The sequence below is a fragment of the Pristis pectinata genome, chromosome 5 (assembly GCF_009764475.1).
Source record: "Pristis pectinata isolate sPriPec2 chromosome 5, sPriPec2.1.pri, whole genome shotgun sequence".
NCBI classification, from domain to species: Eukaryota; Metazoa; Chordata; class Chondrichthyes; order Rhinopristiformes; family Pristidae; genus Pristis; species Pristis pectinata.
The window spans coordinates 90,624,682-90,641,841 of NC_067409.1; the positions used below are offsets into that span (position 1 = coordinate 90,624,682).

The window sequence follows — 17,160 nt, forward strand, 5'->3', positions numbered from 1 at the left end:
AAGATAGAAAAGGAGCTTTGGGGGGGAAGTTGCTCTACTAATCAGGGACAATATCACAGCTGCACTCAGAGGGACATAATGGAGGGCCCGTCCACTGAGTCTATATGGGTAGGAGCTCAAAAATAAGGAAGGTGCAATCACTCTGATGGGATTATAGTACAGACCCCTCAATAGCCACTAGGACATTGAGTAACAGAGATGCAGGCAGATTAGGGTTGTTGTCGTGGGGGACTTCAACTTCCCTAATATAAACTGGGACCTCCTTAGTGCAAGAGGTGTAGACGGGGCAGAATTTGTTAGGTGCATCCAGGAGGGTTTCTTAATATGTAGATCGTCCAACGAGAAGAGGGGCCATACTGGACCTGGTGTTGGGTAATGAGCCTGGTCAGGTGACCAACCTTTCAGTGGGAGAACAGTTAGGGAACAGTAACCACAGCTCCTTAAAAGTCTTAAGCCAGCTATAGAGAAGGATAAGTATGGACCTAGCGTGAGAGTATTAAATTGGAGTAGGGCAAATTACGAGAGCATTAGGCAGGAACTAGGGAGAATTAATTGGGAACAGCTGTTTATGGGTAAATCCACATCTGACATATGGAGGGTGTTTAAAGACCAACTGCACAGAGTACAGGACAGGTATGTTCCAGTAAGAAGGAAGGACAAGGATGGCAGGGTAAGGGAAGCTTGGATGTCGAGAGAGGTGGTGAATTCAGCCAAGAAGAAAAAGGAAAAGTATGTAAAGCTTAGGAAGCTAGGTTCAAACAGAGCACTTGAGGATTAGAAAGAAGCCAGAAAGGAACTCAAGGAGGGAATTAGGAGAGCCAGGAGAGGCCATGAAAAGTCACTGGCAAGTAGGGTTAAAGAGAATCCCAAGGTATTCTATACAAACATCAAGAGCAAGAGGATAACTAAGGAGAGGGTAGGACCACTCAAGGATGAAGGAGGGAACATGTGCTTGGAAGCAGAAGATGTGGGTGAGGTCCTTAATGAGTACTTTGCATCAGTATTTACCAAGGAGAAGGACATGGAGGATAGGGAGATCAGTGTGGAGCTTGCTGATATGCTCGGGCATTTCAAGATAAAGGAGGAGGTAGTGTCGGGTCTCTTAAAGAGCATTAAGGTGGATTAGTCCCCAGGGCCTGATGGGATATACCCCAGGTTATTGAGAGAGGCAAGAGATGAGATTGCTGGGGCCTTGACCAAGATCTCCATGTCCTTTCCAGCCACAGGCGAGGTCCTGGAGGACTGGTGAGTAGCTAATGTTGTTCCATTATTCAAGAAGGGAAACGGGGATAATCCTGGTAACTATAGACCGATGAGTCTCACATCAGTGGTAGGGAAGTTACTGGAGAAGATTCTTCGGGATAGGATTTTTGAGCATTTGGAAATCCACAGCCTTATTAGGGACAGTCAGCATGGCTTTGTGCAGGGCAAGTCATGCCTTACCAACTTGATTGAGTTTTTTGACAAGGTGATGAGGGTGATTGATAAAGGTAGAGCTGTGGATATTGTCTACATGGATTTTAGTAAGGCGTTTGACAAGGTCCCTCATGGGAGGCTCACCCAGAAGGCTAAGATGCATGGGATCCACGGTGAATTGGCTGTTTGGATTCAGAACTGGTTTGCCATAGAAGACAGAGGGTAGTGGTCGATGGGACTTATTCTAGCTGAAGGTCTGCGACTAGTGGTGTTCCGCAGGGATCCCTACTGGGACCTCTGCTGTTTGTGATGTATATAAATGATCTGGATGAAAATGTACATGGGTGGGTTAGTAAGTTTGCAGACGATATGAAGATTGGTGATGTTGTGGATAGCATAGAAGACTGGCAAAGGATACAGTGGGATATGGATCAGTTACAGATGTGGACGGAGAAATGGCAGATGGATTTCAACCCGGCCAAATGTGAAGTGTTGCACCTTGGGAGATCAAACGTAAAGAGACAGTACACTGTTAATGGCAAGACCTTTAACAGTGTTGATGAGTGGAGGGATCTTGGGTTCCAGGTTCATAGCTCCCGGAACATGGCTACACAGGTTGATAGGGTGGTAAAGAAGGCAGATGGCATGCTTGCCTTCATGAATCGAGCTGCTGAGTTCAAGAGTAGGAAGTTATGCTGCAACTTTATAAAACTCTAGTTCGACCATATGTGGAGTATTGCATTCAGTTCTGGTCGCCCCATTATAGGAAGGATGTCGAGGCTTTGGAGAAGGTATGGAAGAGGTTTACCAAGATGCTGCCTGGATTAGAGGGCATGTGTTATAAGGGTAGGTTGGACAAACTTGGTTTGTTCTCTCTTGAGCAGCAGAGGCTGAGGGGAGATATGAGAGGCATAGTTAGACAGCTAGTATCTTTTCCCCAGGGTTGAAATGTCTAATACCAGAGGGCATACGTTTAAGGTGATGGGGTGGGGGGGTGAGTTCAAAGGAGATGTGCGGGGCAAGTTTTTTTACGCAGAGAATGATGGGTGCCTGGAATGCGCTGCCTGGGGTGGTGGTGGAGGCAAATACGATAGGGGCATTCAAGAAGCTCTTAGATAGGCACATGAATGTGTGGGAAATGGTAGGATATGAACATTGTGTAGGCAGAAGAGATTAGTTTAGTTTGGCATTTTAGTACTAATGTAATTGGTTCGGCACAACATTGTGAGCCAAAGGTCCTGTTCCTGTGCTGTACTGTTCTATGTTCTATGAAAAAAAGCACTTTCCACCCCCCATGGGGTGAATGAATCCCATGGACACCAGGGAAAACTCCTCTCCCTTTCATGTGTAGTACAGGATCTTTTATGCCCATTCCAAGAGAGCGGGCAGAGTGTCTATTTGATATCCAATGACAGAGATGACAGTCCCTGGATACTCCAGCTCTCTCTTAGTACTGTACTGAAGTGTCATGCACAAGGATCTCAGGAGCAGAGCTTGAACCTTCAGCTTTCTGCCTTGGCTGAAACCTTGGGTGAGGTAAGAGGATTTGTTGAGTGACACAAACGTATATTCTGGTGTGCTATTCAATATGAAAAGAATCTAACAAGATTAGCATCTTAGGCCACCTGAAGGAAGCTTCCAGCATTATTGGCCAGGTGTTAGTTGCCTCACACCATGAAGGGGGTAGAGACACAAGAGACTGCAGATGCTGGAATCTGGAGCAAAAACCAAACTGCTGGAGGAGCTCAGTGATTCAGGCAGCATTTGTGGAGAGAAATGGGCAGTTGACACTTCAGGTCAAGACCCCTCATCTGGACCAGTTACTCCAGCAGTTTATATTTTTGCACCATGAAGTGGGTGAATTGGTAAAGTTACTTTCATGGATTTAACTTGGTTGTAGTGCTGTTAATTCAGTTCCTTCACACTACAGACTCTCCATTTGCTTCAAATCAGTTTGAGTCCTGACTCCCTGGCATCGTAACCATCACATGCATTGTTTTAACAAAAAACAGATTGGAAAAGTGCAAATGAATGTGCAGATTTTAAAATAAACATGTTTAATTTTCCTTGACAATGAGATCATTGCTCTACAACTTGGCATTTTAATTTCTGTTTTTAAGAAGTCGCATATTTAATTTATTTGCATCTCTAAGAAAGACCTTGCCATAAAGCCAAATAAATGACGGTAATGTGTTAACAGGGTGCAATGCTATATAATCTTTCAACCCCAAGACAGCCTGGTATGGATTGCTTTAATTACCATGCAATATAAAGTATGACTCACTAATCCAAATTCAATTTTGTGTTTAAATATTCAAAGCTTGAGCTGGTTTTCCAATATTGCATTTCATTTAAAATAGAAAGTAAACGACAATATCAAGAGGAACTTCAGTTTTTTCCATTTCTTGTTCTTCAGCTGCACAGAGGGAATGTCTACCCCTTCACTCTATTCTTTTTCCCATATTTTTCAAGAAGGCAAAAAAAATTGCATTACCACCAACAGTGTGAATCTGCTGGCCTAATCAACTGAGATCTAGCTAGTAATGGCAGCAGGATGTTTTACAATGCTGTTGTCAGCCACATAAAGGACAGGTTTACAGTTCAGTGGCCTGTTGGGATCTGTGCCCCTGCAGCCTCATCCTCACCGGAGTAACTATGTTTGCCATTAATCAAATATGCCAAACCATTGGGAACTGACATTTGTCAACTTAATTGCTCCATTGAGCATTGGAGCTTCTTGGGATCCCTAAGGTCCCTTTATCTGTAAAGGTTAACTATTTTACGAACTGAAAATGAGATTTTTACAAACATTTTGCTAATTGCCTGTGTTTATGGTCAAACACATCAAATAGTTTGAATTTTTCAATATCATTTTCCATGGGACACAACTGATACAATCAGAACCTTGAATAATTTAAGGGAATAAATCCTCTTCTCCCTAACATACATGAACACAGAATGACTGGTTGAAGCCCATGTACTGTGTGCAAATCCCCCTTATTGGGACCCTTTTCCATTGAGTGCCAGCTTGTAACAGCATGTTTGAGGCTTAGTAATAGCCTTATTTTAGTCTCACCATCAATGCAACTGAAATTAGCTCAGGCAAGTTTCTTCAATTTTGGACAGTACGTGGTGCACTTCAGGGAAGAGAGGTGTTCTGTATCCTTAATCAGTTCTGAATAGTTGCTCCCTTAATATCTCTTGTTTCATACTGTTTCTTCCTCCCACCTTCTCTACCCTTCAGTTAATGGTAGCTTACATGAGATGTTAAATACAAATATATGAATTAGAAGTACAGGCCTATGAATGCCTGACTTATAGACAGCCTACTACATACGAGCGGGCATTTGGGAGATGGGGCAGATGGATGGGTATGGATTTGGTAGCTGCTGCATGGCTGAAGGCATCTTCTGCTAGGCGGGAATGGGGCATATCCTCCTGCCTTCTCTCCCACAACCACTGCCCCCCCCACTCCCCGAAACCTGCAACAATCAGGGACTGGGTCAAGCCGAGCAGAACTGAGGGCGCTGAATAGACTAACTCGCTCACTCACTGAGTCAGTGAGACCAGTCACAGCCACTCTTCCGTCCCAGCCGTTTCTGTGTTCCTTTCCCACACAGATTTTGTCCATTTCTGATATACGGACAGTTCAGGCTATGAACAGTTCTCATAACCTGGGGGCTGCCTGTAGGCCACTTGGTTCCTTGAGCCTTGTTTGATCACTCAATAAGGTCTTGGCTGATCTAACTTCAACTCTGTATCCTCCCCCAACTCCCCCACCCCCACCCCGCCCCCCAAAACCTTTCACTCTCTTGCTTATCAAGAATCTTTCTACTTCTGCTTTTAAGGAGAAGAGTTTGAAAGACTCCAACCCTCTGAGAGAGAACAGTTTAGTCTCTTCAGTGTATGACCCTAGATTTTTAAAACATTGACCTTTAGCTCTCAATTCTGCAACAAGTAGAAACCTCCTCTCCACATTTACCTTTCTACCCTGTCAGGACACCTCAGGGTCTTACTTTTTGGGTAATTATTGGAGGTGGGGAATGCAATGCAATGCCCCGTCTTGCTGCCCTTTTTGTTCATGCCTCTGCTCTCGTTATACTTCATTCACTCAGTTCCATATATATATATATAAATATTTAGTTCCACTGCTACATTGGCCTAGTATGATGGTCCTGTCTGCTGCACCAATGGTCCTCCTGGCTTTTGTGATAGAATTGAAACTGCCAAGCATACTATGCTATATGTCCTTATCAACCATAAAGAGAAGAAAACAGTCTTATTTGTATACAAGTCAAAATCCTTGAAGGTAAAATAAACATTATTCTATCCTCCAGCAAAAAGTCTCCATTACATCTAGCTTGCTTTGGCTCTGAGTTGATTTAACAGGTCATTCTCGAATGAACTCTTTTCTGCTGCCACTGTCCTTTCTACATTTGCTTCTTGGCCACTATTTTCTTTGATTTCAAGAATTAAAATAAACTAAAGTTACACCTAGTAAAATGGCTGTGCAGGAGAGATTCAATTTTTTTTTAATCTGTTTTTCTCAGGTTGACTTCGACCAGCTTCAGGAAAATCTTTGTCAATTGGAGAGGAGATGCAAAGCCTCATGGGATCACCTAAAGGCAATTGCAAAACATGAAATGAAGCCCTCCCTGAAGCAGAAAATGTCAGAAGCCCTGAAGGATTGTGCCGAGAGGATCATCATTTTAAAAATTGTTCACAGAAGAATAATAAACAGGTACAAGATGTAGATTCTTTTCTATAAATGACGTAAGTTAAAGATGTTTTCAGGATAATTTTGTTTCAGTTTTTTATTTAATGAAAAACCATGAAAGTGGCCAAGTTCTCTGCTGCAGTTGTGTCTAGAATTGAAGGAAAAAAGTAGAAGCTGAAGCAAAAGTTAGCAATGAAATGCAATTGAGTGAGAATATTAAAAATATAGCTGTTGGCTGCAGAGGGAAAATTTGTTCTCATGAGCTTAAAAGCATTTTGAAAGTGGAAATAACTTTTTAAAAAAAAGACAAAAGTTTGCTTTGAATTTTTCAAGTCAAAAATAATAGCTAAGAGTTCAGTAAATTCTACCAGGGTTTGTGGTAACAGTTTGCATTTTTACTGTACTCCTTGTATATGAGGAATACAGTCTCAGAACACCTTCATGAGGGGTATTGAGCATTGAGTGGAGATGCTGAAGATCAGAGAGCAGGGTTTGATGGGAACCAAGGTAATATGGTAGCTAAATCCATTGGGTGCAAGTACAGCAGCAGAATGAGTTCTGGATAAGAAATAGCATGCTAAGAATTAATGAGACGTAATTCCAAGCTATTCTCTCTTCTGCTCACAATGTATGCTAAGTTCCTGACCTTGGATGGATCATCTTAAGGTTTCATTTATTCACAAGGTGGTGGGGAAAAATCAGAAGTTAACCAAATTTCTAAACACTTGACCAAAAAATGGGTTTGGGATATGGTTTAGAACAGGTTATCCACCTCCTAATTTGAAAATACATCATTACTGTGCAAATATGTGTTCAAAACTAACGTGCTCCCAGTGGAAGTCTAGTCGGTAAGCCATAAAATTTGGAAATTCAGGTGCGCACATTATACAGTTTTCCAATCATTGTGTCATGCAATTGTAGGCACTGCATGTCTGGATTTACAATTTGCACTGGAAATCTAAGGTTGTAAAACTTTCTTCCAGTTCTGCCCCCTCAAAGGAGGTGAAAATTTCTCCTGTGCACCAGGTGTACTAATTTAGAGACATGTTCCTTGTAAATGATTTCTGTTGCATCTTGTACGTCATCCAAAAGCACCTTGCAGCTAATTAAACATTTTTTGCTATTGTAATGTTGGAAACGTGCAGGCAATTAGCACACAGCAAGGTTCCACAAACAGCAATGAAATCATCATCTGTTTTAGCTATTGTTTGAGGGGTGAGGGATTAGCAGGCCTCCCCTGCTTTTCAAAGTATTGCCAGTGATTTTTTAGTAGCAACATAAGAAGGAGGGTCTGATAAACATCTCAACCAAAAGATAGGACTTAAGACAGTGCAGCATTCCTTCAGTATTGAAATCTCTGGAATGGGACTTAAAATTGCACCTCTTTGTACTTAGAAGTGAGAGCACTACCCCGAGCTGAAACTCATGAAATGGTTCATATTTGCCGTATATCTGGTACTTGAGGAAATTTGCCTTCAGTAACAGACTTAGTAACATTTACCAACCAGATTCTCCGGTGAATTTATTGGTGCTTGCATTGTAAAATGAATAGACGAATAAAATAAAAAGAACAGGCAGACAAATGTAAAATCATATTAGAAAATTATTTCTAATGATATGTCATAGTTTATTTTTGTTAATTACTTTCATTACCTCAGAAGCTTATTTGAAAAGCATGAATGTCAGGATTAAATTAACTTGTCTGCCAGCTGCATTTCTCCCCAGGGTCCTGGGAGGATGCAGAGTGCTGAATCAGTGGTACTTGTTCAGAAAAAAAGATGTTTTTCTCATAACAATGTCTGGAAAGAGAAGAGGGGCATAAATGGGTCAGAAATAGCAGTTCTTTTCCAGGTGTTTTTGGCCTCATTTCCAAATAAAGCATTTGGAAAGAGTAGAAATTCTTTATTCAAGTATAATTTTGTCAGGTATCTCTTTAAAGGGCATTAGGTTTGATTTTAAGTTATCTAAATGGGTATTAATGAGGCAGTAATGGTATTACAGTGGGTTCGGTTGCTTTTCTGCCAAAATACTTATGCTTTCTTTGGGTCTGCAACTGACCAGATAAGTTCCCATTGGCTTGTCACACAAGCTTCTTTTAAATAATGCAAATTGGAATCCTGTGACATGCACAATGTGACATTCTTGAACTGAACTAGCTCAGAGTCTTGGGTATGCATTCTCCAACCAGATCTGCTGCCTGTTGAGCTGAAGGGCCTGGAAGACAATGGCCCAACTTCTTTTTATGGGGTCATACAAGAATAATCTGAACTTCTACTACTCCAAGGTCCTTCAGTACATTTCTGCTGCCTTCTAATCTCTGGACCACTCTATGTTGGGTACACCTCATTACACTGAGATGCAGTAGGATATATTCGCATAGGTGCAACGGAGAAGGGAACGTACAATAAATGGTAGGATACTGATAAATGCACAAGAGAGACCTGGTTGTTCATGTCCACAGATCCTTAAAGGTAGCAGGATGGGTCAATAGATGGTTAAGAATGTATACAGGATGCTTTCCTTTTTATGTTGAAGCATCAAATGTAAACACAGGGTGGTTGTGCTAGAATGGTGTACGACATCTGTTGGGCCACAACTTGTGTATAGTTCTTTTCAGCACATTTTAGGAAAAATGTGGTTACACTGGAGAGAGTGCAGAGGAGATTTACCAGATTGTTGCCACAAATGGAAAATTGTAGCCACGAGGAAGGATTTGATAAGATGGGGCTACTTTCTTCAGAACTTAATTGAAGTGTATAAAATTATGAAGGGCATAGATCAACAGGAAGAATAAATTTGCCTAAGCAGACAGATCAAAAACCAAGGGAGTTTAAAATAATTGTTGGGAAGACTGGAGAGGAAATGAAGAAAAATGATTCACACAGACAGTGTTAGAGGTCAGGAACTCCCTGCCTGAAAGACAGTAGAGGCAGAAGCTCTCATCACATTAAATTACTTGAATGTATCCTTGAAGAGCAGTGACCTACAGGGCTACAGACCTGGTGCTGGCAAGTGGGATTAGGTAGCTCCTTTCTCAATCAAAGTTGGCTGAATGGCCTCCTATTTTGCAAATTTCCCCAATTCTAGGATAGCGCTGTGCACCTGCAACTCATCAGATGGAAAGAAATTGCATCTGGACTCAAAATAGCTCTGGCCTCTCCACCCCGAGAATGGGTGGACCAGCCAAATACTAATGTTTACCTGGTCAAGTCAGGGCATTAACTATAGAAGTTGGGAGGTTATGGTGCAGTCGTACAAGATGCTGGTGAGGGAGGCAGACAGGAGGAAGCATAAAGTCAGGCTTTTTAAGTAGGTTTTGAATGCAATCAGGTACAAACAAGTTGGCAGGCTCAGCTTTGAAAATTTTGAGGTATGTTCACACATCACTTTTTTTTTAAATCCAGTAAACCTTTGAGGATTAAGACGCTCTGTCTAAACATAGAAGATAAAATTTTATTTCATGAATCTAATCATATCCTAACTTCATTTTGCTGTGAAATTAAGTAGCTTAGTAGTCTTCACCAGCCTACATCTCCCAACAGATGTTTTGTAGAGATTGATAGAATGACTTGAAATCACCTGGTCACACTATCAACACAGGTAGGCATAGGGAGTGCACGTCATCATGTGCAGAAGGGAAGATATTCAGAAAGGTGGGGTGGGAATAGTTCTGATGTTTACACCAGACCACAATGTATAACAGGTATGCTAAGAGAAAAGCCTTAAAATGATGGCTTTATGCTTATCATTAAGATTGTTCCATATTGGCTCTTCCATTCATTGAGCTGAGTTTGGAGAAAGGGGATAAAGGTTACTAAAATCATGGATTATTTGGTCATTATTACATGATGTTTATAGGAGCTTGCTGCACATAAGTTGGCTGCTATGTTTCCTACAATTACAATATTGGCTACAGTTCATAAATACTTCATTAGTGTGAAACATTTGGAGATATTCTGAGGAACTGAAAAGATCTATAGAAATGCTTGACTTTTTCATTGAATGGAGAATGAGTGGCATCTTCCCTGAGATTTGCCACTTCATGGGGAAAGCTCTGCTATTCTGCAATTCTGCACTCTAGAAAATTAAGTTTTACTCTTTTGCAGTTGTGCTTTCCTATGGCCTGTCTTTAGGGGATGTTATGATTATTTCAATGTCTAAAATTTCCCCAGGTGCCTGTATATGGTTTCCCCAGTAACAGTTGGAATGGTGGAATCATCTAATAGTTTTATCTTGAATAATCCAGCAGGATGCAGAAGTTATAGAATCTCCTGATGTGTGCCAAAAAAGCACTGTGCAAACTTGGACCAAAACATTCATCGTAGGGTGCAGTTGAGCATTTATTTTTCCAAGATCATTCCCTTAGTTTTGTTGTATGTGTTTTAAGTTTCCATTTGTTTATTATTTGACTGAATATTTACAGTGACTATGTGAAAGCAATTGGGCCTGTACCTGTTCCATCTGTTGTTCATTTCAACAAAGTCTCCACAGCTGTGATTTTTGCTTTATTCTCCAAAAAGGTAATGACAATGTAAATGCCCATTATCTACATGCATGGACTAGTTTATCAAGTTCTGGATCAGTGAGCCAGAGAATCAGCTAAAATCTGTCAGTCTATCAGATAAGCAAGATTAGCTGTGTTATATCTGAAACCTATTCCGTCAAGTCCCTTAAGGAAGTGAAATTATCTCATTTTCCCAGATCATCTGAGTATATCTCATGTCAACTGCTTTATAATGTGTTGGGAACTGTTTGTAGAAGGATTCTGTAAGGAATGCTGGTCTTAACAACATCCCATTCAATGTTTGCAACATTCTCACTGTTCGTCATGTAAAAGTTAACTGTCACGCATGCACAATTTGCTCCAATGGTCACGTATTCACAAGTGTAAGGAATGAACACGTTATATCATACAGGTTCTGAACTACTTCTTTGTCTTCTAGATTCCATGCATTTCTGCTGTTCATGGGACATCCCCCACATGCAATCAGAGATGTGAATATTCACAAGTTCTGTAAGATCATCAGTGAATTTGCTCTTGAATATCGAACCACCAGGGAGCGAGTGTTGCAGCAAAAGCAGAAACGAGCCAATCACAGAGAAAGAAACAAGACCAGAGGCAAAATGATTACAGATGTAAGTAAAATAATTATTTTTTATTGCCGGTAGTTGGGATGAATATCCACTTTGTCAGAGCTTTAGATTTTCATCACTAGCTTCTGTGCAAGCTGCTGGTATCCATGAATGGATTGTTTGGTTTTACAAAGCTTCTTCACATTAGAACAAAGAAATACTTTAATGTTTGTGGGATGGATCTGCCGCTCTCAGGATGTGTTGCCACAGGGAGAATCTCTTATTGTGGGGCTGGATAAAGAGAGATTTGCTGGCATTGTCTCCTTGTCCTTCACCATTGTTGTAAAAAGCCTTATGGCCAGCTAGGTGCAGACCAATTTCAATCTGGATGAGGGAAAACCAAAGGTTGTTTTCAATTCTTTCCAGAGTTGGATCATGGCCAGGATGGAAACACGGAGTTAGGATGATAGGTGGGAACTGAAGTACAGACCTGAAATTAAAACAGAAAGAGGCTGATATGTACAGGAACATTTTTATTGTTGGGGTGAGGCTTTTTACATTTGCTACATAAATTTAGCGATGAGTGAGCTGTGGAGTTCCCTTTGATCTACGTCTGCCTGTCTGTCTGGTGGCACTGAAGTGAATGTGCTCAATTTCCAGTCATGCTTTTCACAATCAAATCCCTCCATCCTTTGAATTGTTCTCTTCTAGATTCTTTTAATAGCTGGAATATTGTTTTTTTTTGAACCATGCAGAGCATTTTAAGTGCAGTTGCACCAATGATTTATTAAGTGGTAGGATGACCTCACTACTTTGGCTCAACACTGGCCTTTGAAAAGATCCCAAATCTAACTTATTTTGCTTACTGCTACTGAGCATTGCAATAGTATCCATACACCTTGGTACAGTGTGAGAGATAATTAGTACATAAATCACTCAAAAAGAACAGTTAATCCTGTTGGGAACAGCCAGATGTGTCATCCAAATCCATTTGGTTGAATATTAATTTTACAGTTAGAGGTTTGAAGTCAACATTTAATAGAATTGAGCCTAAAATTGTTGCAGAGCTCAATGTTTGTTGATAGTCTTCTTTGAGGATGAAGGTGCTTTGCCCAACTTGTCTCTCAATGTACACTGTATCTTGAAAACCAGATGTTCACTTAAGTAATGAATCACTACTATAGAATTGAACTACCTACCATTCTTCTAGCAACAGGCTTCTGGGATTAACTCAGTCACAGAAGTGGTGTTCCAGATTCTCTGGAGATGTACTGAAGCATTGATTCTCCATAAGAAACTGCATCTTCTTAATTATATTGGATGCTTAGCCATCGTCTTTCATTGCAAGGATGTATAGTCCTAAATGTGAAAAAAAACAAGATAATTGAACCTTAACACATCATCCATACAGCCATCAGAGATGCTCTTTATAGGTAACTGACTTCCAAATGCATAAGACATCACCAGTTATTTGAGCACTCTGTTTAGGATTTAATCTATATTAAATGGGAGCTGTCGGGTTGGCACACTGTTTTTCTACAGAACAATGCACCTCTCTCTCTCCAGCCTTAAGATGTGGGTATTGGCTAGAAAGCATTATAAATTCCCAGCAGCTTGCAAAAAACAGCCAGCAAACAATGATCTTAATACTGTTATATGTACTGTAAATGTCTTTTGAGAGTCCAAGTTCTGGACATCAGTTGTACTTCCTCCATCAACCCATTTTTTTTCCATTGAAGAACTCATCAAAATTATCACACACACTTCTGTTTTCAATAAATCCATATTGATTTAGTTAAATTTGTCATCTGAATTTAACTCTATTATGGCCTACAAATTCATCCCCACCATAAATGTTAAACTGACTAGACTATTGTTACCATTTTGAATTTTTTTCTGTTCATCTCCCTTCATTCAACAAAATATGTGCAAACCATTGCCTCATCTTCTAATTAAGCTACAGACAAAATCATTTTTATTTTATTTTTGTGCTCAAACCAATGGTGCTTTTTATGATATCTAATGCTCTCAAGCTCAATAGGTATTTGTTGTATTCAATATTACACTGTTCCACATTTTTTTAAAATCTGTTTTGAGGTTAAGGTTATCACACCAACATCAGATTTGGGAGTGCAGAGCGAGATAAACTAATGTAATCCTTTCTTAACCACTGTTCAAACAGTTCTTGAAGTCATCGATCTCAAATTGACCATGGAGAGTGAAACAAAAATATATATTATGGATTAAATAAGTCATCAGATGGGTAGTGTGTGTATGTGTATATGTGTGTGTGTATATGTGCATATAATATATATAAAGAAACATCTCCAGATGGTAACAAGTAGCTGTCTTTGTTACTGGTGCAGCATGTGATTTGATGCAGCTCACCCACTGCACCCACTGCTTTGAAGGAAATTTTGTACAACAATCAATGGGTGCACTGTTAATGGAACTATTTCATCAAAAGGAAGAATTGCTTAGATGTTAGTTTAAGTATCATTCAACTAAACATTCCCACTAGGATGTTTTAAACAGAGAATTACATATTGCCTTTCACATTCCCAGGGCATCTCAAAGAAATTCATTGCAAATGAATTGCTTTAAAAATGCACATTTATATCTTGGAAGGGAATACAACATCCTGTATGCACAAGGCAAAATACCGCAAAGAGAAATGAAATAAATGACCGCTTAATTTGTATAGTTTGGTGCTGCTTAGACTAAGGTTGGTCAGGCTACCTGGAATGTTCTTCTGTTCCATGTATGCTTTGCATCCATGCGCCTTTTGCATCATCTGAAGAGGCAAGTAGAGTTTTGGATTAATATCTCATCCCAAGGATATTTAAATAAAGAGAGAAATAACATGCAGGTATATAGTACCATTTAATACCTCATACATCAAAGTGCTTTAAAGTCAATGAATTTGTTTGAAGTACATTTACTGTTCTGATCCAGCTGCCAATTTACACACATCAAAGATCCCATAAAAAGCAACGAGTAAATGACCAGATAATCTGCTTTATTTTTTTGGTTAAGGGATTAAAATTGTTCAGGCAGCAGAAGCACACCCCTGCTCTTTAAATTGTGCCATGGAATCTTTTACATCTGTTTATAGATTAAAGCCGCATCTAAAACAGTTCAGCTTCTACAGTGAAGCACTGCCTCACTTCTCTAGAGGACTGTTAACCACTATGAAGTGCCTACATTTATGGAGTACAACTTAAACCCACAACTACTTGATTGAGGTGGAAGTACTGTCACTGAGCCAAGAGCTGGCTAGAAAGGGGTGGATTTAAGTTAACTGTTTCTTTCTTTCACATACAATCTGGATTTTTTTGCCTAGCAGGTTAACTTAAAATATTGTCTTTTATTTGACAACATCAAGACCTGCTGTGAAAAAAATAGTCCAAACTCAGTGACAATGAAGCAATTATCTCCTACTCAGTAGGTGAAATAGCATCCATGAGAGAGAGAGGATTCTTCAGGCTTTTCATTAGAACCATAAACCCTGGAATTGTGAAGCTTTGTTAAAATTAATACTGTAGATAGTGTTGGGGTAGATTTTGTGGATCATCCCTCAGTATTCATTCTACTATTTGAGATGTGCAATCATTTGTGATATGAAATTATTGGCTTTGTTCACTGCTGTTCCGAATATTTCCTGTTTCATGTAAAAATTGCATATGAGCATAAGAGGGAATAGTTAAGTGCCAATGTGCATCATTCTGAATTACTTATTGTTTGATTTTTCATCTCATTTATGTCTGAGATCTAATTTGCAGGTGAATTTATTTATAAACAAGCTTTAAGTAAGAATATTCCCAAGATGGCCATAATCTTCATAAACTTAGTTAAACTGACAAAGTGATCAAGTTTCAAAGTACTTAATTAGTTGTAAAGCATTTCGGGATATTATGAAGTTGTGAGAAGCACATTTGTTGCTGAGTTATCATAATGTTGTTCCTAGTGATACAATTAGTCTCGTCACACATACATCAGTCCAACTTGCATTACACATAATTAAGAGATTATTAATCAAGATCTTCAAAAAAATTCAGCAGAAGTTCAGGGATTGATAGTTGCTTGACTGACAGGAGTGCAAACATTTAACTCTATCAACTCCCTGACAGCTTTCTCAGGGACGTTTATATTTTAAATACCCTCATTGAAAGTTCTTTGCTAGAAGGGGCCAAATGTGGTGCTTCCACCCCAAGGACTTAGAGTTGGCAACCTTAACCCTCTACTGCTGAGGACCATCATTCCAGTTTGATCACACTCTCCCACTTTTCAACATTATTTTAATGGGGCTGTTTGCTGCTCATTGTTCAGTTTTCAATTCTATTTGCAGTTCTTCAGGTAATTAAGCAAACTGCCTGATACATCCAGAGCCAGAGAATGTAACTAGATCAGGCACGCATTAGTTACTGGAGGCAGATTACTTGATTTAAGTTGTTCTTTACCTATAAGGCACCAATCAGGGGTGTAATTAAATACTGACCACTTGCCTGGATGACTGCAGCTCCAACAACATGTAAGGAGCGTTTGGGGGGGGGGGGGGGGGGGGGGGGTGGGGGGGGGGGGGGGGGGGGGGGGGGGGGGGGGGGGGGGGGGGGGGGGGGGGGGGGGGGGGGGGGGGGGGGGGGGGGGGGGTGGTGGTGGTGGTGTCGGTGTCAGTGTCATTCAACATGGCCTTCCTAACAATGCTCACAGATGATAAAAAGAACCACCATCTGAATGACCTGCAGTATTGAATTCCATTTCTGATATAGAAAAATTAATTAAATAATCATTGTTAATGAATCAAAGACTCTATGGATTTGCACAGGATAAGATTAGTCATACCACCTGGTCAGTTACAATCAATATTAACTGCCACTATTCATTATATCTCTATATCTTTACAGCAATCTTTGAGTATTTTCATCCATTCATTTTTATTTCTTTGCCATTTTTCAAATGCCTTGCGTTACATTTCTAATTCTCTATTTGCCTTTCTGTACCTCATGCCTTTCCCTCTTCTCCTTCCATTTCCCTTCAGACTGATGAAGATGATGATGGTGAGGTATGGCTGTTGTCTTGGGTTGTGGAGACCTTTGTCTCATGGAAGCATTACTACTAAATTCATTTCAATGCTTTCTGTGCTGCTAACATTGTAATGGCCAACATGACGAGCAAATGATAGCCAGGCCCTCATGTTTAATTGCACCCTTTCAAACGGCATTAACTTACTGACCTTGTTTCTGAGTGTTTTGACAGCATAATTTCATGTATACTAATATCTGGAGAATTTGTGGCACACTAATTTGTTGGTTAAGGATTGTGATGGTTTTTGATTCTTTCCAGATGCAGATGTCACAAATTTCCTCAAGTTCTTTTAATACTGACTGCAGACATCAAACTTTACATGTCAGAGGTTAATCTGATAATGAACATACCGACATCTATATTTGGAATACTTTTTCATGATGGTTACATGATTATTATTACTTCTAATTTTTGTTTAGTTGCAGATTGTTCATTTGTAATTGGCCCTTTCATCAGCATTGTTTATCCACAAAAATCCCCAGCAAAAACCTCTCTGAATGCCATACATGTCTTGTAAACTTCTGCTCACAACGCTGCTTGTTCATGCAGCAAGGCAAATCATAATATAGAAAAATAATGCACATTTTAAAAATCTGATATAAAATCAGAGGATATTAGAAATTCATAGCAGTTTATTCATAAGCAGGCTGCCATTTCCTTCAGAATATATTATTGTTAATAGATTGCATTTTGGCTGCTTGGAAATCTGATAGTTATGATGATGTTGCCTTGGAAAACCTGAAAGCTTTATCTTTCAGTTCAAAATACAATTTGAACCATTCCTTGAAGTGAAGCTTCTATTTAGCTTACAATTTTTAAAAGAAAAAAATCTTGCCTTTTACCAGTGAATCTGTGAACAAAATTGCTGG

At 39.8% G+C, this 17,160-nt stretch overlaps 1 protein-coding gene across 1 annotated transcript in view; it reads left to right on the forward strand.

Annotated features, from left to right (window-relative positions):
• LOC127570428 (FH1/FH2 domain-containing protein 3-like) overlaps positions 1-17,160 on the forward strand; it is a 482,262-nt gene that overhangs the window by 449,433 nt on the left and 15,669 nt on the right. Inside the window, 2 exon segments of the mRNA XM_052016002.1 lie at positions 5,967-6,157; positions 11,077-11,269. Of these exon segments, the coding sequence (XP_051871962.1) occupies positions 5,967-6,157; positions 11,077-11,269 (384 nt within the window).